Genomic DNA, 24,078 nt, shown 5'->3' with positions numbered 1-24,078 from the left:
TCTTTTATATGTTTCTGGTTTAAAATTTAATGTTTGGGATGTTCCACCTTCGTATTCATCCATTTGGTAATAGTCTTTTTCCGTTATTTCTTCTTTTTTGTCCATTAATAAAAATAAATATATTGGTGTAATAAATAAATCAGAGTAAGAACTGAAATCGAGACTGCTGCTTGCTTCCCCTTAAAATCCAAACCCGAATAATTCACTTGATTCTTCCATTCACAATTCACCTCAATTCAATGGACAGTCCAGCTGAGCAACGCACCAGCATCTCCGATCCCCGCTCTCCCCTGCCGTCGCGAGCTCGCCGCCGACTTATTCAGTCCACAATGCTTCCTCTCGACAACGCCGACCAAAACATCAACAAACCTGAGGTGATGTTTGTGTTTTTTTGCTTCATTTCATAAAATCCTGTGTTTTATTTGGTCTTGTCATCGTATGATTGTATGTATCCAAATTCATAAACAACAAGTCTATCGAATTTTGTAAAAATCAGCTCATAACATACTCCAGATACTATCCTAGAACAGATACATCTCTTTCGAATCCTTACTAGTATTTAGCACTTAGAACTTATATATTGTATTATCCCATACTCATATTCGTGACCATAAAAGCGATCATGTCTTATCTTATGTAGAATCTTGCTTCCTTATTCAAGAAAACGACACAACAGAATTACACAATTTTGTCCCCAAACTCTTCGAAAGGACACAATTTCAGATAATACAATGGTTTGAATAATATTGGTAACTTGCTCAACTGTTTAGGCAGTTAAGTTGGTTACAAATAGTCGGAATTTGAATTTTGTTTCTTTATGAATGTTTACTTAATTGTATATAGTAAATTTGGATTGATTTCATTATTAGGTTGCGGTAACTAAGGAGGAGACTACAAGCAAAGGAATGGACGAAGAAGAAGATTTGCATCAACTGAACAGTAAGTGGACTTATTTTGGGTACCGTGTACTTGCTACCTGAACTTATTACCCTTTTTGCTTTTGTTTATATCACATCATACTATCATAGTATGTAAGTATGTACAAATTGTTGTTCAAAAGGGTTGTAACATTTTAGTTGTGTGCTTACATGAAAACAACTTTGTTTTTAAGAATGGTCTTCTGTTAAAAGTAATTGTATAGAGATGACTGCAAATAATACTATCTCTTGAACGGTGAGTGAAATAAAAACAAATATTATATTGTATACATAATTTAGATCATACGAGAAGTCCTCAAAAACGGAGGCGCTGTTCTAGTGCTACACCAGAGAAGCGCCGTTCTAGTGCTACACCGGCGAAGCGCTGTACTAGTGCTACACCAAAGAAACGTGGTGCTCGGGCCACTCCAGAGAAGCGGCAAAAGAATAGTACCGCCAAGAAAAAGCTTTTGTCTAGTGGCTTAAATGACGGATCTGTGCAGCCGAATAATCCTATACCTTGTGAACGGGCTTCACAATTAGTTCCTGATTTGCGTTTAGAGGCTAAATTGCAAGCTGAGGTTTGTCTAATTCTCCTATTTCGTTTTACTATTAAATGTTTTTCTTGTAGTATTAAATGTTTGATGTAAAATATATTTGTGTTCAAATCCATAAAATATGTTTAACAGGAAAATTTACGAATATATGGAGGGAGACTGATACATCCATTTTTCTCGTCTTGGAAAACGGTCAAGAGAAGCCAGGAAAGAACTGATGAGGAAAGTGATCAGTCCTTGGTTGATAAGAAGGGTCAAAGCATCAATTTTAGCCCTATTCATGTATTTGAACAAGTTGAGGTATGATTCATTGAGTTTCTGATTAAAGAAGGGGCTCTAAATATATAAACGCATTTTATCATTTATTTTATACATTATCGGATAACATTTGCCTTAACAGGATGATGAAAACCTCTCTCTGGATTGGGGAAACTGGACTTTTTCTGAAAGATCTGTCTGTGCCAACTTTGACTTGAAAAGTGAATCATCAAATTATGAAACAACAGTCAAAGTCCTACATTTTGACAACTTTCTCAACGCCTCTGGTTGTCAGAATAATGGTTCATCATATAAATGTCTGAATAAAGCTGACAAGGTGCCTTCGCATCTTTCTCCTATACAACAAGATTATATCCATTCTGCATCATCTGTGGTATTCAGTGATGAGCAAGCAGCTGACCGTGAAAGATCAATCGAGAGAGTGGAGGTATGTATTTGATTAGAAGCAAATGGTAATCATCATTTGCAGATCTTTTTTTCACAGTGAAGCTTGTGATACTTTTCAAATGACAGAATTATACTTCGAGCGAAGTTAATCCGTCCGCAGTTGATGCTACTTGTGCACAAATTTCAGATGTCAAGTACGGTGATATATTCTTTAAAGAAAAGTGAGAAATATTAACTTTTTACTCTCTTATTATGAAACTCTGACTTCTAAATATATATTCTGCATATGTAGCTCTTTGTGTTTTTCTCAGTTGAACTGATTATTTGATTGTTTTCTCCATATGTTATTAGAAGTGCAGTCTTTTTTTTGCAAAGCACAGCACCTGTATTACCTAATACCTAGGCTATGATAATATAGGAAATATTGTGTTAATGAAGACTTGAGAAGGAGACTACAACAAACTAGGTCAAAAAAATCCACGCTTTACGACATGAATAAAAATTACAACTACAGAAGACCAGTTTCCAAAAATTTACATGCATCAAGTTAACTACTAAAAAACTCCACCAAATTTGGAAGATATTTAAAGATCACTTCATCAACCTGATACTGAACGGTATTAAAACCTTAACATTTCTGTTAATTGTTAATTGGACTAACATTATAGGCCCATGTAGGAATGTAAGACAAACTTAGGTTTTGGATCAATATAAGCCGAAAAAAACCTGTGGTATAGATAACAGGTATGCATTATTGTCTAACCGATATTATTTTTTCTATGCATTGTGCCGTTATCAGGATGATATCATATGGTCATAGTTGTGTCAATCAGCCTCAAAACAGCTTATGGACAAATAAATACCAGCCTAAAAAGGCTAATGAGGTAAGTATCTCAATTCTCAGTGTGAGTTGGCTTCTCACTAGTATTCATGTTTCACATTATTCGAACTGTCATTTATCATAGTGCAAAACAGATGAATTTGTTCCCAAAAGAAGATTCATAACAATTTTTTAATACAAACTAATTTTCTGAGTGCAAAGACTAAATATAACAATTTTTGAATTGACTATCCAAAACTAATGAATGCGATGCACAATTGAAATGGGTATCCAATTTATATAGGTTACCCTTACCCATTTCTTACTTGGGTAATTAGATTTTCATTTTAATTTAATGAAGGGATACACATTGGAAAAAGGGGTATCCCTTCTTTAATGATGTATCTTACATACACATATCTAAACAGAGTATCCAAATCGGTGAAACTCGTGATTCTTGTCATATTTTCCTTTATAATATTCGTACTAAAAATGATAAAGAATTTAATTTGCAAGAAAGGTTTTTACAATATATTTTGTGTATTTCACTACAATTTTACTTGACATTAATATTTGGAGACATGCAAAAGTACAACTTGTACTATATAAAAACCTGCCTTCCCACTTTATTGTTTACCTAGTTTGGGGTACAATTCTGACATAAACCTACCGCACACAACCCATGAGTAAATTAGAAAGTTGGATCTATGGATATGTTCAAAAAACTTAAACCGGAACAATTATCATACCAAATTGGAAACATGCAAAAGTACAATCTGTAAAATAGGGGAACCTGCCTTTCTTTCTTATTGTTTACCAAGTTTGGGGTACAAAGTGCAATTTTCTAACAAACACCTACCGCCCGCAACCCATGAGTAATAAAAGCTGGATCTACGGATATGTTCAAAAATCTATAATCGCAAGTTCTGTCTTTGTATTATATATATTTTTGAAAAAGTTATAATAAAGCTATGTCTTTTAAAGTTTTTTTAACTTGAAATTTAATAATTGGATAGCTGAAATGAATGTAGTCCTTTATATATAATATTACTATCTGTTCTGGAACCATAGTAATATGTAAATGTTTGCTGGTCTTAATGTTTTTGTCTATTTATAATTAAGTTTAGAGTTTTACGAACTTTTCTAACTAGGCTGTGTCCAGATATGCGGTAATGGCGAATGTGTTACCTATTTAAATAATTGGTTACGTCTTTGGCATGAAAAAAGTTCGGGAGTCAACAAAATTATTGGTAATATAGACAGTGAACAAGATGCTGAATACTCTCGTACAAGTGTATCCGACTCCGGGGATATGGATGAAGAAAACCGTTTGAAGAATGTTCTCTTAATTACTGGACCAGTAGGGGTATGCAACTACTTACCTTACCTAGCTTTAGTTTATATGTGAGTTTTGTTGCTCATAATATACCATATGATGGCTACTTTCTTCTCTCCCTTTTTTTGCCCCTCTCTAAAATATTTATATTTCGGGTAATAGTAATACTAAAGCTGTACTTATCCTTCATTCTTTTTAAATTAAGAAATGAATACTTAAAATGCAATATCTACTCGCGAAATTATTTTCCATTCTTTATAGATGTTTGTATATAAAAGAGTTTGTATTCCTAATCTGCAGAGTGGGAAGTCTGCAGCCATATATGCTTGTGCAGAGGAACAAGGATTTCAAGTTATTGAGGTAAGGTTGATATAATGTAGCTTAATAATAGAGATGACTTTTATTTTTTAGGGAAACGGACACACACTCACGCAAAAGTTGAAGGACCTTATAGAGAGGACTAATGAGAGAATCATATGTCCTGCAATATCTCCGGCTTATAAAATATTTTAAAAATATTTTATAAAAATATATATATGAAATGCAATATGTTTTGCATATAAAATATTATCAAATATTAGCAGAACATGTTGCAGGACATGTGGGTCTTCCATTGGTACTCTCTATAAGGTACTCTATAGAATACAACCATATATAGATACATACATACATACATACATATATATATATATATATATATATATATATATATATATATATATATATGTATGCATGTATGTATGTATGCAGTGTCTGAATTGCCAATTATCTAAGGTAGTTCTTCTACTATTATGATAAATATTATTAGTCTGTTGCCATGCATTATATTTAATTATTCTGGTGGAAGAATGAAGTATGAACTATCTGTTCCATATAATTTGAGCTTTAATGTCCTGTTTTGTTTTTACTTGCTTGTAACATATCTATCCTGTCCCGCGTCCCCTTGTAGAAGTATTAAATATAAATTTGGACCAGGGCTAAAGCATCTATTTTGCAATATTCTAGGTCAATGCATCAGACTGGCGAAATGGAGCTTTAGTGAAGCAAAGGTTTCGGGAGGCTGTAGAATCACATTGGCTTTCATGGTTCGTCAATTTTGATCATCATTATTTTAGCATAAAAAAGAATTAGGGTTTTTTTGAATTAGAAATGATAATTGTTGATATGATATGCATTACTATACAGTTTTAAAGGGATAATTGCTGAAAATCCCGTCAAAAATGATGAGACCCGACGACATAAGGACTGGAAGATTGTCCTGTGATCTGATTAGATGACAAACTAGAACCGTGATATCGCAGAAAACTGCGATTAGTTTTTTAGAAGAACCAAGAGAATAACCTCACTTCTGAATAATGATCTTTTAGTTTTCAATTTTAGATGCTATTAAAAGGCTGGTTAGTACGAACAAAATTTCTAAAATATATACGGAAAAATCAGCCAATTTATACCATATAAACATAAATAAAAAAGCCTAAAGTAGAATAGAGAAATCGGGAATTTTAAAAATATTCGTCTTATGCACCATAAAAGTCAAGTAAAGTCAAAAGGCCTAAACACATGAAAGGAATTTGAATATTCTGGCATGCTTATTTTGATTTGATATATTCATGCCCGGCCTTATCCGAAATCTTCTCAGACTTATTCAAGTTATGACATATTTGTTGACCAAGGTGACTCATGCATAATGAGCCGTCACAAATTTGCTTGAGCCCAAACATTTTATATCAGCTTTTTTCTGTACATCTTCAAACTTCTTCTTTCCCACTCTAGTAAGTAGTAGCAATCCAATTGGAACTTAAACCAGATCCCATGAAGTTGTGCTATGCTTTCATGGAGTTGCATTCCACACTCTGGTGTTATCTCTTGTCTTGCTATGTTATAATTTGTGAATGAATGGGCACTGTATTATCTTTACCTCTTTGTTGCAATTTCAGTGGAACATTTATTAGTCTTGCTAGTTTTACTACCCACTTACCACAGTATTTCAACAGTTACATGTTTGAGGTACAAAATGTTCCAGTTTTCCAGTTTTCATTTCTGAATACCATGGTATCAGTTTGTAATATTGATCTTTTTTAGCTATTGAATGAACTCGCGTACTTTGAGCATATTATCTTCTAGCTTGTTTGGATCATAAGATTTCACAAAATGTCAGGTATTTTGAAATTGTGCAGACACAAGGTGTCCCAAAGTCATGTTTTGGGAAAATACGTAGTGCCCTTCATATTTCCTGATATAAGTTCGTAACATGCATATAGTATATGAAAAGACCAACTATGTGATGCATGATTAATTACTGCTTGGTACTTAAGTGTCTGCTTCAAGTCTTCATGTCTACTCCTGTTTCCACATTTTGCCTTGTTGTTTTTCATTCTAATAGCTCTACCTGCACATAGCTGTTCCTGATGGCTAGTAATAATAGTTAAGTTTGGCGGTGGAACAAATATTGTGTTTTGACCCGTGTATCTTGGATCTTCAATCAAAAACAATTTTTTCCTTCTCGTTGTGTAGTAATTATCTTTAAAAGCTATTCTTTTAATTCATGTTAAATATAAGATGATGTAATTAATACCTCCAAAGTCCTAAAATTTAGGAAATTAATTGGTTGGTTACTTAAAATGGTAGGAGAATTTAGGTTTGGGAAGAGCTCTCGGGTTCGAACATTGCCACCTCACTATATGAATTATGTATGTGCTTGGTGCTGTTCAAGAGAGAGGGAATTTTGAATGTAATATATCAAGGAGTTATTACGATTGAAAGCCTATAATATAGAGTATTAGTCAACTTTTCTATATGCAATACACGGCTTTTTATTTCTTAGGTAACATGATGGATTGTTTTCACATCAATTAGTGGTGTTATTTATCTCCCATGACCATGTTGTGGTGCATCATTTACCTTTATGACATTCCAAGACTATATCTCTATGCTAAAGGTGTTTTTTGTAATTTGTAATATGGAAGAGCTATTAAGATGCAAACGGCTTCAAACCTTACCACCTCACTAATTGAATTATGTATGTGCTTGGTGCTGTTCAAACGAAAGGGACTTTTGAATTTAATATATCAAGGAGTTATTTACAACGTTGAAAGCTTATAAAGTCAACTTTTGTATATGCAATAGACGGCTTCTTATTTCTTAGGTAACGTGATGGATTGTTTTCACATCATGTTTAGTCGTGTTATTTATCTCCCATGACCATGTTGTGGTGTATCATTTACCTTTTTGACATTTCAAGACTATATGTCTATGCTAAAGGTATTTTTGTTATTATAAAATGAAAGAGCTATCAAAGATGCAAACTCTAATTGTGTTGCAAGATCATTTTGGCTGTGTGGATCAATCTGTCCATGAGGCATAGTCACTTTGTATCAGAGCTGTAGACAGTCATGTATCCCAGTAACTGTTCAATTCTGCTATAAACTTATTATAATTTTTCTTCAGTTCCAGGAAATCCAGATATATCAGATATCAAGCATATCTTTAAATCCTTTCTTGTGATATGCAGTACCACAGCAGACCAAGGGATCAACAAGGAAGTTACTGAGATGATATCCTTGTCAGACAGTGAGGATTCTGATTATACCAGGATGACACCTGCGGAATTAGTATCTAAGAAAAGTGATAAAAAAACTTTAATCCTCTTTGAGGATGTGGACACTGTTTTTGATGAAGACCGCGGTTTCCTTGGTTCAATACAACAACTTGCAGAAACAGCAAAACGTCCCATGATATTGACCAGCAATAGTAAGATAGTTCCTTGGTTATTTTTCTTCAGGGAAATTTGAATACCACTTACCATAATTGTTTTACATTTAGGCAACAACCCTGTGCTTCCAAACAATTTGGACAGGCTAAAGTTATGTTTCAATAAACCATCACTAGAGGAGCTTTTCTGCCTTGCATCCATGGTATGAGTTATTGTGCCCTTAGATTTCTATTCATCCTTTCTCTAGGAGATCTGTTCTGTAGCGTATCCAGTTATGTAATTTAATTTTTTTGTAGGTTTGCTCTGCAGAAAAAGTTGCTATCTCACCTTGCCTGGTGAGGCGATTTATTGAGTTTTGTCACAGAGATATCCGCAAAACCATTCTGCATCTCCAGTTCTGGTGTCAAGGTCAAACCTACACACGAGGTGATTTGCTGTAACTTGTATGAACTTTTTAGAAGGCTATTTCTAAAGCGTGGTTTAGTTGAACCTAAGGATTTCACCTTTGAGACAATAAATATATGCTAATATAGGTTATTCTCATGGTCTGCCAATTTTTCAGAGAAAAAAATACTAGGTGCATATGGTCTGATGGTTTTTGATACGGATGCTGGGCACAATGTATTACCGAAGATGATTTCCTGTGATTACCCTTCACAGCTCTCTGAGATTGTGGATAAGGTTATCACGAAATCAGTGCTCGAGGTCAAAGAAGCCACTCACTTGAACCTAATAGATGAGGAAGAACCAAATATATATAACTCTGGAGCGATTAAGTTTCAACCAAACAGTATAGATGCCAGAAAGGAAGCAATGTTAAGCTGTTATTGTTCTGATCAGGACGGTAATGAGTTTCCATCTCAACTTGGCACTGCATGCGAACTTTCAAATTCTTCAGGGTCCTCAGTCGCATTTGGCCAGCAAGGTATTCCGAGAAGAACTGAAACAATGCTATCTTCTCAATCTGGGGAGGAATGCTCGAGGTCGAGGGGCAGTTTTCCTTTTGTTCCTCACAAAGAGTCTAAGGAAGAGCATTTAGAAGCACACCTTGATGTGATTAGCAAGGGTCCATCTCATTGCTTTTCACTAGAAATGTCTAACAATGCCATGACCGAGCAGCTACTTCAAGCTCCAAAAGTTTTTGCTCCATTAAATGGCACTTGCAGATTAGTTGATGTCCCCTGCGTTCGAGAGTCCTCATTTGTGTCTGACACTGATTTTTTTTCTGGAACACTTTGGGGAAATGTTGACAATACGGCAGAATCTTCTAATACAAAAAATGGTCTTGCAAATAATAGGATCGACTTGAATATGTCTCCATCTAAATTAGATGAAATTCCAATATTTACTAAAACTCAAAGTGAAGTAGTGACAAATTCATCAAGAGAGGTAGAGGAGATAATTGATTCTCGCATTAATGGTGCAGAAACTGCTGTGACAAACTCTGAGTTTCCCGTTGTTGGTATTGACTTAAATTTATCTCTTTATGGATCGGATGAAATCCCGGTTTTGCTGAACAATAAAAGCGACACTATTACAATATTACAACCAATTCAACAAGTAGTAGATTCACATGTTGAATGTGTTCAAGGTGTTCCAAGAGAATATCACCAGATTGATGAGTGTGATAGTATGAATTTCAGTATGAGATCCAGGTACAAGAAGAATCACAGTTGCTTGGTGGCCTCTGATACTGTACAAGAAACTTGGAGGAGACTTCGTGACAGTCACATAAATTTTCAACAGTATGCTATCCTGGAACGGAAAGATGCTTCTAAAGTCCTGAAACTTGCACATGGATTGAGTAATTTAATTTCGGAAGCTGACATGTTACTCAGCGACTGTCAACTACTAGTTAGTGTGAGTATACGCCTCAATATTGGGCTAGATGTTGGAAAATTCTAATCTCTGTATTTATGGATATCTTGTTCTGGATGTCAATTTGTAATTTTTTTCAGGATTATCTAGAACCTTCAATGGTCCCATGTGAGGATTCACATTTTCTCAGTTGGTATGATGACCACTTGAAGATGGTGTCAATAATATCAGAACATGGGATGTGCTTATATGCAAAAGATATAGATGCAGCTGGCACAAACATGTTTTCTACTGGCAGACTGGATTTGGCATGGGAGATGCTGGCGTCCTCAAGAAGTACAATGTCATTGGGGAAATTGGTCAATCGGGATAGTAGGAGAATCCAGAATTCAGAAATGAGCCTACCAGACAGTGGTATATCTACTCGAAGGTATACAGCTTCATGTCAAAGTTCTAATCTAGCACTCATGCTCAAAAATATTTCTTTTTAGATATAGTAGGCATTATTAAGAACACATTTACATCGATTAGTAAATAGTTGATTGTAATGCTTGCTATCCCCATCTCAAAATAGGAACCTTTTGTTCAAAAAATGTAGGAGAAGTTCCCCTTATGGCACATCTGAAGTGTAAAATGCCCAAAAAATACTACCCGGAAAAAAGGCCATGGGGGCGCTTAAAAGTGAGTTTAATACTTGTGCTATCATGTTAAATCTAAATGAGAGAGTTGGTGTAGTGGTGGTAATGGATGGAGCACTGCAACCCTAAGTTCAAAAGATGCATGATTAAGATGCATTTTTGTGTTTTTTATATAAAACGAAAAAAATATTTAGTACAAAATGCTAAACACATAGTCGCATTAAAAATGCCTTTTCTAGTGTGGTATTTGAGCATTTTTTTTCCTGAAATTGTGCTGAGAAGGGCTAACACCTGAAATGTAGATATTAATAATCATGTCATAAATTGCTATAACTTTTAAAATGTTGAATTTTATTATCTTTATACAATTTATTTAGAGTTCTCCTTTAAATTCATCTGGATTATCTGTATAAGGAAGAATGAATAAATAGTCTACAAGTTAATCGAACATTACATGACTTTGGACATTAACTTATGTCAAAAGTGGTACCAGTCTATTCCATATTACATATATAAAATGGTAGTACGGATGCCAAATCTTGGCAAGACTTGAACTTTTGGCGCAAGTTTAAACCTAATGTCACTCATCAATGTACGCGGATTTGAGTTTTTCGGTTTTTTGCTTTGATAATTAGAGCTCTTGCACCACCTCTACCTTTTGCTCGTTTAGTATATTCAATTTTCATGACTGCTGAAGCTAAATGTGTTTTCAAACTGTTGTGTAGGCAATCAGCATCATCCCTTAGCAGCATAGTTCAGTCCTTAATTCCTGCAAGATCATATCTATCAGTAAAAGGCAATGCCCTTCATGAGTACCTCTCATCACTGAGCCATATCTCGAGATTGGAAGACAATCGTTTATTGGAAAACCATAAGTCAACAACACGACGGTATGTTTTAAATAATCAAATTATTATTATGCAAGCCCAAAATTTTCGTTCTATGGTACGGCACAGCTGCATTTTTGTTTACATGTGTTTGTAATTGTGTTATCTGCAGAGTTTGTGTTGGTAAAAACTACTTGAGTAATGCTGCACCGTCTCTAACTCCTAGAGATATTTCATTGTTGAGCCAATATAGTTATTATCAGAAGGCATCACACCAATTCTTGGATAATATCCGAGGAGAAAGCTTCTGCCAATGAAAGTAAACATTGTAGATAAAAGTCACTTTTTTTATACCATGAAGCTTTTATGGCTGAACACAACATCCATAAAGAAGCTACATTGGAGAACAAGAACAGATAGTTTGTGCTGTTAAGCTATAGGAATTGACGACACTGACTTCGTCATTGTGCCGAATGCTAGGTTGCAAGCATCAAATAAATGACATGCTGAGATTAGCGGGAGAGATTAGCTATAGGCAGATATTTTCATATCATATAGTTTGAACTTACCATTTCCCTTTTATTTAAACACAAAGCTTTCCTGTAACATGAATTCCGGCATTGTATCTCTGTGCGCAAATGCACACATATTCAGTTTGTATTGTTGATATGTAAGTAGAGATTTACAGACTCGTTTCTTTGCAGCAACTCCCTAACTTGGGATATTAATGCTTGTTTTAGTTATTCAGTTTGATTTAGCAGGAGGAGTGGGAACATTAAATTCTGTACTGGTATAGAGTTCCATATAATATTCATCGTTCATTTATTAGCGTGAGTTGGCAATTGCCATGAGTTTCACTTTGCGGGCATGCTTCTATAAGATTACTCGCTGTGAATGCATGGTATTAGTAACATATACTCAGTGATGCATCTCATCTCGTGCTGTATGCGGAATCATACAAAGATTACTGCACTGTATCCGGCCTCTGCCGAACCGTCAACATATAAAGTGGTCAGCATAAATGCATCCCTATAATTATCTTCCTATTATATACTCTTTGCTGTTTTGTTTTATAGGTGGATTGATTTATTAGTGTTTTGATTATAGGGTTAATTATCAAGTTGGTCACTGAAGTGGGTTTAATATATCAAGTTGGTCGCTGAACTCAAAACGGTATAAGATGGTCACTAGAATCACCATAAATATCAAACAAGTACTTTGAAATATGAGTTCAAGAAGTAAAAATATTATTTATAAAATTTTACACATTATTTTTAAATGTTATCACAACCAACTAAAAAGTTATGACTTCTAATATTTAAAATAATATATTTATATTTTATCAAGTTTATTTATTATTTATATTTTATTATATAGTTATTTTCTTTGTTTTAATTAAAAATAAATAATAAATAAACTTGATAAAATCTAAATATATTATCATAAATATTAGAAGTTATAATCTTTTACTTGGTTTTGGTAACATTCAAAAATAATGTGTAAAACTTTATAAATAATATTTTTACTTCTTGAACTTATATTTCAAGGTATTTCTTTGATATTTATGTCCACTTCAGTGACCATCTTGATACCGTTTTGAGTTCAGTGACCAATTTGATACATTCATCCCACTTCAGTGACCAACTAGATAATTAACCCTTTGATTATATAGTAAAATTTATTATTTTAATTATTTTTCAATTATAATAACTGTTTTATATTTTATTCATAAAAAATTTGAATCAATAACATATTTGCTATGCAGTCAAAAGACATTTCTTGTAAAAAATCAAACGACTTTCAAAATAAATGGGTGTGTATATCGAATTTTTGGTTGTATGTCAACAAACACGGTTTCACGGCATACACTAACAACCACTAATTTACATGGAGGATCTCTATTAACTCCAATCTCATTAATAATAATGGCTCTTTGCATGCAAAAAATTCTCCATCAATAAAAATATGGGTGTTGGCCTCACAATTTTAGCAAATAATGCCCCAAATATCTCTTTTGACAAAAATGGCCTAAATATGACTTCAAAACGCAATTTTAAATTGTGTTTATACAAAATATAAATGTTTGGGTAAAAATATTATATATATATTGATAGGGATTGGATGCACGAATCGCTCACCCCTCGTTTTCTATTCCATAATATATATATATATATATTAAAGTTAAAAACACTATGGTGTTATGGGTCAATTTTCAGTTGTGTTTTGAGTGCGAAATATTACTTTATCCTGGTTTACCTAATTTTTTCTTTTATTTTTAAGTTCAAAACATTATTTAAAATAGTGTTTTGAGTTCAAAACGCTACTTTAAGTTATACTTTGGGTGCAAAATGTGAGTTTATCATAAATTACCAAAATGATTTTTTTAAAAGAAATAAAAAAAATAAAGAAAGAGGAAACATAAATGTTTAAGACTACTTATAAATGATAAATTATATATAAATTTGAATAATCAAATATATTATTTATGATTAAACAAAAATATTATAGCTGGTATTCCAGTAATCTAATATTTTGTGTACTCTGTAGCACTTGATCCATAATTTGATAATAAAATATAGTCCCTCCATCCCAAATTAGATGAGCTCGTTGACTTCAGGCACGCATATCAAAGTCCATTGACCGCATAGCTACATTACTTATTTTTAAAATTTTATTTTTGCAAATAAAAATTTAAATATGAAATTTTCATTTACAAAAGAAAATTTTAAAAAATAAATTTCGGAACTATACGTCAATGCACCTTAAGTTACGTGCCCAAAGTCAACTAACGCATCTAATTTAGGATGGAGATAGTATCTCAGAATGAACATTTTGCTCAAATAATTGAAACGAATATAGCTAGAAATTTATCATATAGGGTAATTTACAACAAAGTGAGCAATGGACTGGTACAATTTCATTTAATCTGCAAGGCGACCTTCAATGGAGTGCACTGTATAATAATTAATATAAATGCTGAAAAAGGTGTCAGAAATCTGGATTCCTTACGTGAGACTGAGTAGATAAGAAGAGTGAATGCCACATGCAAAGTTTACTAATGAATAGGAAATTACTAGAAACGTGACGACAATCAAATTAAGATTTACATAACTTAACTCCCTTATCTCTACAGTTAAGCTTCTTAAACAACTCTTATCTCTCTCGTTTTGAGAGTCGACTCCCGTATTAGGGTTTCAACCGTCACTTCTCCGCCTCCCAGATCTTCATCTTCTCATCAATTAACCCCTTCGCTCTCTCATCCCCTCTATTATTTTACTTAGTTTCAATAAAACCAAGATTTAATCTTGTTTGAGTACCTTGTTATCAAGGTTGTGTGCCCATCGTTTTGTGATGTTAGTGTGTGCCCATCTTTTTGGGATGTCGTGTGTTATGTTTTTCGTATTTTTATGTGTCTTGATGTGTCGTTCGATTATCAATCTGAAAAGAATTTATACGGTATTTTGGGAGATCGGTAAGATTCGCATCGATTTCGGAACGATGGTAGATACCGCAAGAGCTCACCTCTCACAACAAATAATTGTTCATGTTTTGGAGACGTTTAGTGCTCCAGGATCAGTTGATTTGACTGATAGTTCTGAACATTGGGCTACAGATGATGCTTACGTGAAGGTCAATTGCGAGACTACTAGTTTCATAACTGATGTAGGTTGGATTGCTCGAAATATCATTGTAATACTTTTTAGATCAAAGAATATGAATATTCTATTTGTTAAGCGATCTGAAAACAAAACGACTATTTGTTTAGTTCGTTCTTTGTTTCACAATCAGATTGTAGTTGACAGTTCGGGGGTTTGTCCCGGCTGGGTTTGCGATTCGTATCAATAAAATCTTTGTTTGTCAAAAAAAAAAAAAAAAAGATTTACATAACTTTTGACTAATCGTTTCTTTTTTTTTTTTTTGACAATGCAGGCTTATATACTAATCGTTTCTTTTTAATTTGTTTTAATAAGAGCATTTGTCATTTTTTTTGGTCAGTATCTACATGCTCGTAGATGAGTTGACCGCAACAGGATTCTTTTCATCCAAATAAAATCTAATTGAAAGATACACAAAGATATATCCGGACATTTAGATAATAAGATTTCAAGGATTGAATCGCAGAAACCATGTCTTCTCTTTCCATGGTCTTGAAAATCAAAGCAAGCAAAAAGAAATATAAAATTGATAATTTACGAAGAGAAAAACTATTTATTGTGCAAAAGAACTAATATTTAAAAAAAAGTACAAATATGACATATGGATCCCGGCATAAAGCAAAATATTAAGTTCAATACTAAGAAAGTATGAACTCATAAAGAAGAGATACTAGTTTTAAAAAAAAAATTATGTCTAATTAAAATAAGAACTTTGGTTAGACACACAAGGATAAAATATTTATATCCATAAGTAAATTTTTCTAATGATAATTTTAGGATCCCTGAATTTTCCTAAAAAACTTTTCTAACATAAATTGCCCAATTGTGGAAGTATTTCGAAAAAATTACATTTAATAATCATTATTTTAGGCAATTTATATTGTTTTGTATGTAATAGAAGTAGTATAGTTATGTACAATAAAATGATGGAATCTTGTTCAATTTAAATACTAGCATGATCTATAAATACTGCAAACATTTTGGTTGAGATATGTGGTCATATCATATCTAATTTAAGGATATTATTAAACCTCCCTGAAATAAAAGCCTAAATTGTATACTTTGAATTCCTGATATGACTCCTCTAGCATCCTAAACTTTTGAATGTCCTATAATTCATCCATTTATTTAATTCTGGTTTGTTTTATTAGCTTATTATGGTCAAAATTTATTGTATTAATTTCGATTTACTGTTTAAATTTTCCTTTATGACTCATTTTTTGACAAATATGATTTTTAGTCTTACAGAGGATAACCTCTCAACCATTTAAGTTATCCAACCGTGCTCATAAAAAGATTGGTTTAGTGGGTTTATGAACACATGTTAAGCACTATAATCTATGAATTTAGATAATTTTGATTGGTGTTATTATCATAAATGCAAGGGGTTATCATGAATGAGGGGTTCATCATTATTAAAGAGCGGAACCAATCAACACAAGATAAATTTATTAAATTTTGTGTTTATTGTGTGTGAATGGACAAACCATAGAAATACCGTCAATAAAATCGATAGTTTGGATATCCGATGCGATCATAATTAACTTGTTCAAAGGGTTTGTTTAACGTAATTTAAAAGAAGTATTTTGTTATTAATAAATAAGAAGTTAATTTATAAATAAGAAACAATTTTTATTTTATGCGTTTAAAATAAGTTTTTTAGTATTTACAACTTATTGACATTAAAAATTATTAATATAAAAATATATTATTATAAGTTATCTTTTAAAGTATCATCTACATATTTGTAAAATCAATTCCAAAAATAAAAATAAGTCACTAAAAAGATTAGGAGCTCATTTGCGTGAGTTTATAACTTATGACTTAACATGACTTATGACTTGACCAGATTTATGTGATAAGCTGGGAGTTTAAAATGTCTGTTTGCATAATTTTGATTTATTAATGACTTAAAGGTTATTAAAAATAAAAAAATAAAAATAAAATCTATTTATGGGTAACTTATGACTTAGAGGTAATTTTTATCAAAAAAAAAAGTTCAAAAAAATTAAATCACTAAGAAAAGTACCTCGAATTAACTTCCAGTTTTAAGTCAGCTTCTGACTTAAATCTGACTTTAAGAAGACGTCTAACTTATATTACACAAATATATAGTGTTAATGGAGGAATCTGATGATAACAAGATTCGGGGAGGGTTGCTGGAACTTGTGGTGGACGATGACCGCGGACGACGGAGTATGGGTGGTGATCTTGGGTTTGGCTGAGATCGTTCGGGGAATCAGGGTTTTCTCACAAGATCGAAGGAGTATTCGCTCTTGCAAGGGTTGTGACTTATCCCCAAATGATGTGCCTACGTACCCTATTTATAGGGATCAAGCCAGACGTAGTTCTTAGGGAACAAGTAACCTAATCAGAATAGGTTTCTAATTCCTTGGTTCCAGCGATGGACCACCGCCTTAGATTAGACGGATGTGGGCTTCTGGAGCCCAGCCTCCTCCGAGGAGCATGGAACTAGGTGGGCCGACCAGCACTAGCCCACGTAGACCTCCCCAGACTCAGCTGTATGGGTCAGCCCTCCGTCCTCTCTTAGGGCGAGGCTGATGGTGGGCATGGGCCCAAGATAAAACAATAATATTAGGCCTGAGGACCAAGCGTATCTGGTCCTTTCTGCACTGGGCGAGGAAGGTAAGCACTAGGGCGAGGACTCATCACCGAGGGCGAGGACTCCTTGGAGACCAGGGCCGCCAGCCATTGGGCCACGGGGCTTGACACATGCCCGGGACGAAGGTCCATGTAGGGCGAGGACCCTTATTGGATGAGGACCCTTCTGATGACCCGGATCCATCTGTTACTGGGCCTTTTGTCCAAGGCTAGACTAAAGGCGAGGACCGTGAAGTGGGCGAGGACAATCCTGGAGAACGGGCCTTCCCGTTAATTGAGGCGAGCTTTACGCAATCATCTGCCGAGTTGATATTTGGCCATAACAACTACCCCCAAGTCCTTGAAGCATGAGTGCGAAAGGGTTTCACGAAGTATTGGGCGAGGAAGATGGTTAGTGCTCGCCTATTGTCGCTCGTTATATATCGAAATTCCCGTCTTGGCTCATAAATTCCTGTAAAAATAGCGAAAAAATCATATTTACTCCCCAAGGGACACCAGTAGGACTCAAGAGTCATGTCTCGAAGCGTGAGAAAACTGGCATGTCGAGGCGTGCCATGTGGCCCTGACAATTGCAATTCTCCCGCCTTTTTCCTCCCTTGTATAAAGCAAGCTTCCCTTATCCTATTCCTTATCTTGCTATCACGAAGTGCAGCTGGATTTTCCTCTCGAACCAACTGCATTAGGCGACGCTCTCATCAAGGCTTCGCTTCTTACACTCCTTTCGAAAATCAGAAGTACACATATCTTTTTCTTCCTACTACTCTACCTTGCAATTTAATCATAACTTAGAAGTTTAGGGTCTTCCCAAATACTAACATAAGCGATGACAAGAGTCATAGTCAAAGGCGAGGACTCCATTACGCCTTTGTCTTAAGTCGGGGATCTTTAATTTTCGCGCAGGGAAAAGATCATTTCTTGTTGTCGTCGCCCTTTATCTATTTGTGTTCCCTTTTCTTTCTTCCTTTTCATCCTTTATCAAATAGCTCCATTGATTCTATCCTCGCCAAAGTTGACTAATGCTAAGCAGATTGTGCTTAAGACCAGACACCAATGCAACTTCATCAATGATGACATTTTCTCTTGCTATCAAGCCATATCCCATAGTATATCCTTTGCTGTCATCTCCAAAGGTAATGCTAGGGCCATCTTTCTCTACAAACTTTGTAAGCAGGAAAAAATCACCAGTCATGTGCCTGGAGCATCCACTATCTAAGTACCACAAATTCTTCTTATGGTTTCCCTGCACACATGTTCAAAACAAATCAAGTTGATTTTGGTACCCAAATTGCTTTGGGTCCAGATTTGTTAGTCTTAACAGCTTTTTCCTCAGTCTCAACCTTTCTCTTGGATTGAGATGGTTCAATATTTGGTTTTGGTTGACAGATTGAAATATCAACATTACTCTTAATGACAGGCATTTGAGGCATACACACGTTGTTAATACCATGCATGTTTGAGTGAAATTAGTGCATGTTAAAGGCATTGAAATATGGATTGAACATGTATGGCATACTGGACTGAGAGTATGGATTGTGAGGCAATAAACTAGGCATCATGTTCATAGCAGATAGATGCATGTTTGAAACAGATGGCATAGACATAGGCATGGCTAAATTAGGAGCAATCACAGTTTTACAATTTGCAGACAAATGATTAACACTACAACATTTACTGCAAGTTTTCCGAGGAGCACTAGCATTGAGGGTGTAATTAGTGTGCTTATTGACTCCAATTTTATCATTTCTATTCCCTCTTTTCTTTTTAGTCTCTTCTGGTTTAGTCTCACCAACATCTAATTTATTCTTAAGCTTCTTATTAGAATTGTGATTTCTATTTTTACTCTCATTTGTCTCAAAAGAATTATCCTCCCTTTTAACAAAATTTTTGTTAACAGGACCATATTTCTTGTTTAATTTCTTGAGAATTTTCTTGTCAACTGATGAGCTGCTTTTCAATGGATAATTTTCATCCGTTGAGTTTTTTGTTTTCAATGGATGATCATTATCTGTGTTCTCATCAGTTGAACTGGCATCTGACATCTCAAGAACTTTTTTGTCTCTCTTCCACTCATTCTCCACAAAGGTTTCCCTGCCTTGAATGTTGATGATGGTTGCAGAAACATCTATTCCAGATTTTCATCTGGCAATTATCTCTTGTTCCTTATCAAGCTGTTTTCTTATAACTTCTTCTCTTTTCAAAACAGCCAACAGATCATCCTTGGATGTTTGACACTCAATCTTCGGTTTCTCAAACTCAATAAATTGAGCTTCTAGCACACTGTTTCTATCACTGAGAAATGTGTTAGCATCTTTAATTCTACTGTTTTCCTTAGTGAGAGATTTTAAAGAAACATGCAAATGATATAATTCTGTAGACATTTTATTTATAGCAGCATTGCACTCATCTTTAGTCAACTCTACTAAGTTAGTGGTAAATACCTGACTGCTATTTGCAGTGCTCTCTTCTTGATCTGTGGAGTTGGCCATTAGAGCAAGATTGACAAACTCTTCCTCTTCATCAGAATCATCTCCAGCTGCCCAATCATCCTTTGTAATGAATGCCCTTTCTTTTTGCTTGAAAAGTTCATAATATTTCTTCTTGTAGTCCATACTTTCATTGGACCTCTTCTCAACCTTAGGCTTTCTGCATTCATTTGCAAAGTGGCCTGCATTCCCACAGTTGAAGCACTTGAACTTGGATCTATCCATCATGCTTCCGTCAGACTTGGGATTGCCTTTGAATGGTTTTGCAGAGTTAAAATTTTTTTGGGTTTTAATTTAGAGAATCTTCTTGACAGGAAAGCCAAATGCTCATCAATCCCATCACTATCTTCACCAGAATCAGCTTCATCTTTCACCTTTCCTTTTCCTTTCCTTGATTCTGAGCTCTCTTCCTTGACCAACTTCTCAGTTTCTTTAACTTGAGATTTTCCCTTGTCCTCGACTGAGTCCTCACAAGATGCAACCAGAGCCATAGTTGAATGTCCTTTCTTTTGACTCTTTTCTATCTCTTCATCTTGTTCCATTTCAAGCTCATAGGTTTTCAAAGTTCCATACAGCCTCTCAAGAGCTCTCAAGTTCCATACATTCTTCCATAAAGCTTTAGAACATTTAACAGCTTTTGAAACCTGTTAAACGTGTCACTCAAATTTTCACCAGCCTTGAAATGGAATGACTCATATTATTGAATCAGCAACTGCATCTTGTTTTCTCTTACTTGCTCATTTCCTTCACAGATGGTCCTAATGGTGTCCCAAACTTCTTTGGCACTTGTGCAACTGATAACACTATCAATCATTTCTTGATCCAGACCATTGAACAGAAGATTCATGGTCTTTTTATCCTTGTGCACTTCTTCAGTGTCTTCTTGAGAATATTCATGAATAGGCGTGGGAACCATTTTTCCTACCATGTCTTCACCATCAGCTCCAATACTTATACAGACCTTCATGGGAACATCAGGTCCTTTCTCTATGCAGTTGACATAGCTTTCATCAATTGACAACAGATGCAAATGCATTCTCACTTTCTAGTGAAAATAGTTGTCTTTGTCAAGAACAGGAATTTTCACTCCAACATCCTTCTTTCCCATCTTTCTCTAGCAGTGTTGATCTTTTTCCCTGTTTGTTGGGAACCTGGCTCTGATACCAATTGTTATTTTACACTAACTATAAGAAAGATTGTAGAAGGGGGGGTTGAATACAATCTTTTACAAACTTAAAAGATTCAAGAACAAATAACACTAATAATAACAGAACAGAAAAACACCGGATATTTAAAAATACGGGTGGATTGAATGATCCACCCGTGAGATTTTATATTGAAGAATTTGTGGATTGATTACAATTCTCACAGCTGCAGGTTCAACACTTGAACTGTTTCTAACTCTCAGATTTTCTCTCAAGTAATTTGAACAAGTTCAACTGATGCTACTAACTTGGTTATATACTCCAAGTTTACAAAGTTTAACTAGAATACAAATTCTGCACTCTAACCTAAACTATGGTACACATCTTTGTCTTATGCATGCCTTCTGTGATGTCTTCATCTTTGACCATCTTCTTGATTTGATCCAGATTGCATTGCATGAGATAAGAATGTTTCTGGTTCATCTTTATTGTCCTAATCAGGCTTTCATGTCTATTTTAGTGTAGTTCGATCCATGTGACTTGTCAGAATTAAGCTCTAGTCACTTTCAATGGATGTTTGCTTCATCCGTTGAAAATGCCTTCATCCATCGAACGAATTGAAAACTTTATCGATCGAGTACTGTTCCAGTCTCATCAGTTGAATACTTCAGCTTCATCAGTTGAACACTTTGTCTTCATCAGTTGAATGCTTGGTCTTCATCAGTTGAAACACAGTGCACTCTTCATCAGTTGAATTGTTACAACTTATCAGTTGAACATCCTTCACTTAGACAAAATTACATGACATTGGATATTTACAATTAGCCATCTTATTCTATCCATCCGTTGATAATTCTAAAGATGAGTGACACAACAATTACAACTGAATTTTGATAAAGATTCTAATAAAACATGTTACAAGGTATTTATGTTATCATCAAAATTATTGATTCCTAACAATGGGTTCACTGGTGACTCAGTTCATCATCCCTATACCGACGCTCTGATAGTGAACATAAGGACTGGTTCCAGGAACGTGCATAGAGTATTTGTAGGCAATGGAAGTTTAGTGAACTTGTTATATTATTCTACTTTCCATAAGATGGGTTCGCTAGACAAGGATATGACACGGGGGACAGCACACCTCTATGGGTTCACTGGTGACTCAGTCAAGGTGAAGGGTACTATTAACCTTCCGGTAACCCTCGGAGAAGACCCAATACTACTCAGGTGGCCGAATTCAAGAGTGTTGAAGCACCAGCGTGCTATAATGCTTTAATTGGACGACCGTTTTTTGAAGGAGATGAGAGTTGTAACCTCCATATATCATCTGTCTATGAAGTTCCCAACTCCCTGAAGGGTAGGATGTATAAGGTTGCAAATATGACTCCAGAGACTGCTATAATAGCAGCATTAAGACAGCCTCAAAGTTCAAAACTGATATTGATCCAAATGAAAGGATGCTCGACTTCAATGAGGAGAATGCAGAAGAAACAAAAAGATCCTTCAAACCACTCAGGTTCACTAAAGGCTCGATCAATATGATCTACACGGTAAAGATCCCAGACAAAGAGAGCCCCCAACAAATCAGATGGGAATAAGAAAGGTAAAAGAGGTTAGAATGGAAGACACCAGATCCCTCCACTTCTAATACCTTCGTTGAGGTGATGGAGGACCCGAGTAACCGCTACAAGGACAATATAAGTGATATCGGTCTAGATCCCAGTACCAGAAACACTGTAGAAAGTGGGACCAGCTGAAGATACAGTTGGGATCATGGTAGACGAGAATGATGCCACGAAGGACTTATTTATCGGAGTATGCCTAGATGATCAGATGAGAAGGAAGATGGTAGACTTCTTAAGGCACAACCTTGATGTATTCGCCTAGAGCCATGCCGATATGACCAGGATCGACCCAAATGTTATGTGTCATCGCTTAAACATTGATCCAATTAAGAAGGGTTTATTAGGAAGAAGGGAAGACCCCTCATTGGTGAACGTGCGGAAGCGCTAAAAGCAGAAGTCAATAGGCTTTAGAAGGTTGGATTGGTTAAGGAATCCTTTTATCCTAAATTGTTGGTGAACCCGGTACTGGTAAAGAAATCCAACGGAAAGTGGATGATAAGTGGTATTTATACACACTTATAGGCCTTCATTTCCACTTAAATTGGTTGGTTGTACTTAAGTGTTTAGTGTCTTTTGATGTGTTTTTATTGTTTTTCTGTGCAGGTCACGAGTTGAGGTGATGAAGTGATTTTCTATCAATTTAGGTTGTTTTTGGTGCATTATTTGCAAGAATGGAGAATTGTGGATTCATCACGGCTTGGGATTTTGTGGGTACATCTTCTACAAACCCTCACGAGAACACACTCGTCCACTAGAGCTATCTAGGGGTTTAAAGGGCTTGTTGCATATGCTAAATGCAACCGTGATCACCTACGGAAGTGGTACTAGGAGCGGGGAAGGGCGTGCAAGCGAGAATGAGCTGAACACGAAGAAACAGGCCTGTCATCACAGACAGTAGCGCGCCCGCGCTACTTGTTAGCGCGCCCGCGCTACAGCCTGGTGACTAGCGCGCCTGCGCTATACTTAGCGCGGCCGCGCTCCGCAGAAACTCCCCGGGCCGATTTTTACAGCTTTTCTGATGGATTTTCGCAGCGGTCGAGGCCCGGTTGACTTAGTCAATGTAATTTTTATTTCTCGTGTGTAAAACCCTAGCCTCATAGTCGTAGTTTTAATATAGAACAATATCGTAGTTTCAGTCGATTCATTCAAGCACATTATCAGTTGTATTAGATCGTTCTTCGCGAGGAAGTGACAGTTTCGAGCGAGATCGTGAACAGCAATCTGTAACGTGTGATCTTTATTATTAATTCAAG

The 24,078-nt window shown here is 35.2% G+C and overlaps 1 protein-coding gene across 2 annotated transcripts; it reads left to right on the top strand.

Moving 5' to 3' along the window:
• The first annotated feature begins 137 nt into the window (after nt 1-137).
• Nucleotides 138-11,982, top strand: LOC108223102 (uncharacterized). 2 transcript variants are annotated; one of them, XM_017397182.2, is made up of 17 exons: nt 138-374; nt 870-939; nt 1,218-1,498; nt 1,607-1,774; nt 1,875-2,180; nt 2,267-2,334; nt 2,940-3,024; nt 4,123-4,326; nt 4,597-4,656; nt 5,302-5,381; nt 7,808-8,046; nt 8,119-8,210; nt 8,305-8,434; nt 8,571-9,868; nt 9,967-10,256; nt 11,190-11,354; nt 11,464-11,982. In XM_017397182.2, the coding sequence occupies exons 1-17, from the start codon at nt 240-242 to the stop codon at nt 11,606-11,608; spliced, it is 3,816 nt and encodes a 1,271-aa protein (XP_017252671.1). In that variant the 5' UTR covers nt 138-239; the 3' UTR covers nt 11,609-11,982. The 2 variants fall into 2 exon arrangements, with proteins under 2 accessions (XP_017252671.1, XP_017252670.1); XM_017397181.2 differs by having other exon boundaries at nt 2,267-2,361.
• The last annotated feature ends 12,096 nt before the right edge of the window (nt 11,983-24,078 follow it).

This window comes from Daucus carota, chromosome 5 (assembly GCF_001625215.2).
Source record: "Daucus carota subsp. sativus chromosome 5, DH1 v3.0, whole genome shotgun sequence".
NCBI classification, from domain to species: domain Eukaryota; kingdom Viridiplantae; phylum Streptophyta; class Magnoliopsida; order Apiales; family Apiaceae; genus Daucus; species Daucus carota.
This window is presented reverse-complemented; position numbering and strand designations above follow the sequence as displayed.

Coding starts and splice junctions, on each gene's coding strand:
- LOC108223102 (XM_017397181.2), top strand. CDS start 240: ATGGACAGTCCAGCTGAGCAACGCACCAGCATCTCCGATCCCCGCTCT. Junction 1,499..1,606: donor AGGCTAAATTGCAAGCTGAG/GTTTGTCTAATT, acceptor TATGTTTAACAG/GAAAATTTACGAATATATGG. Junction 2,362..2,939: donor GATATATTCTTTAAAGAAAA/GTGAGAAATATT, acceptor TGCCGTTATCAG/GATGATATCATATGGTCATA.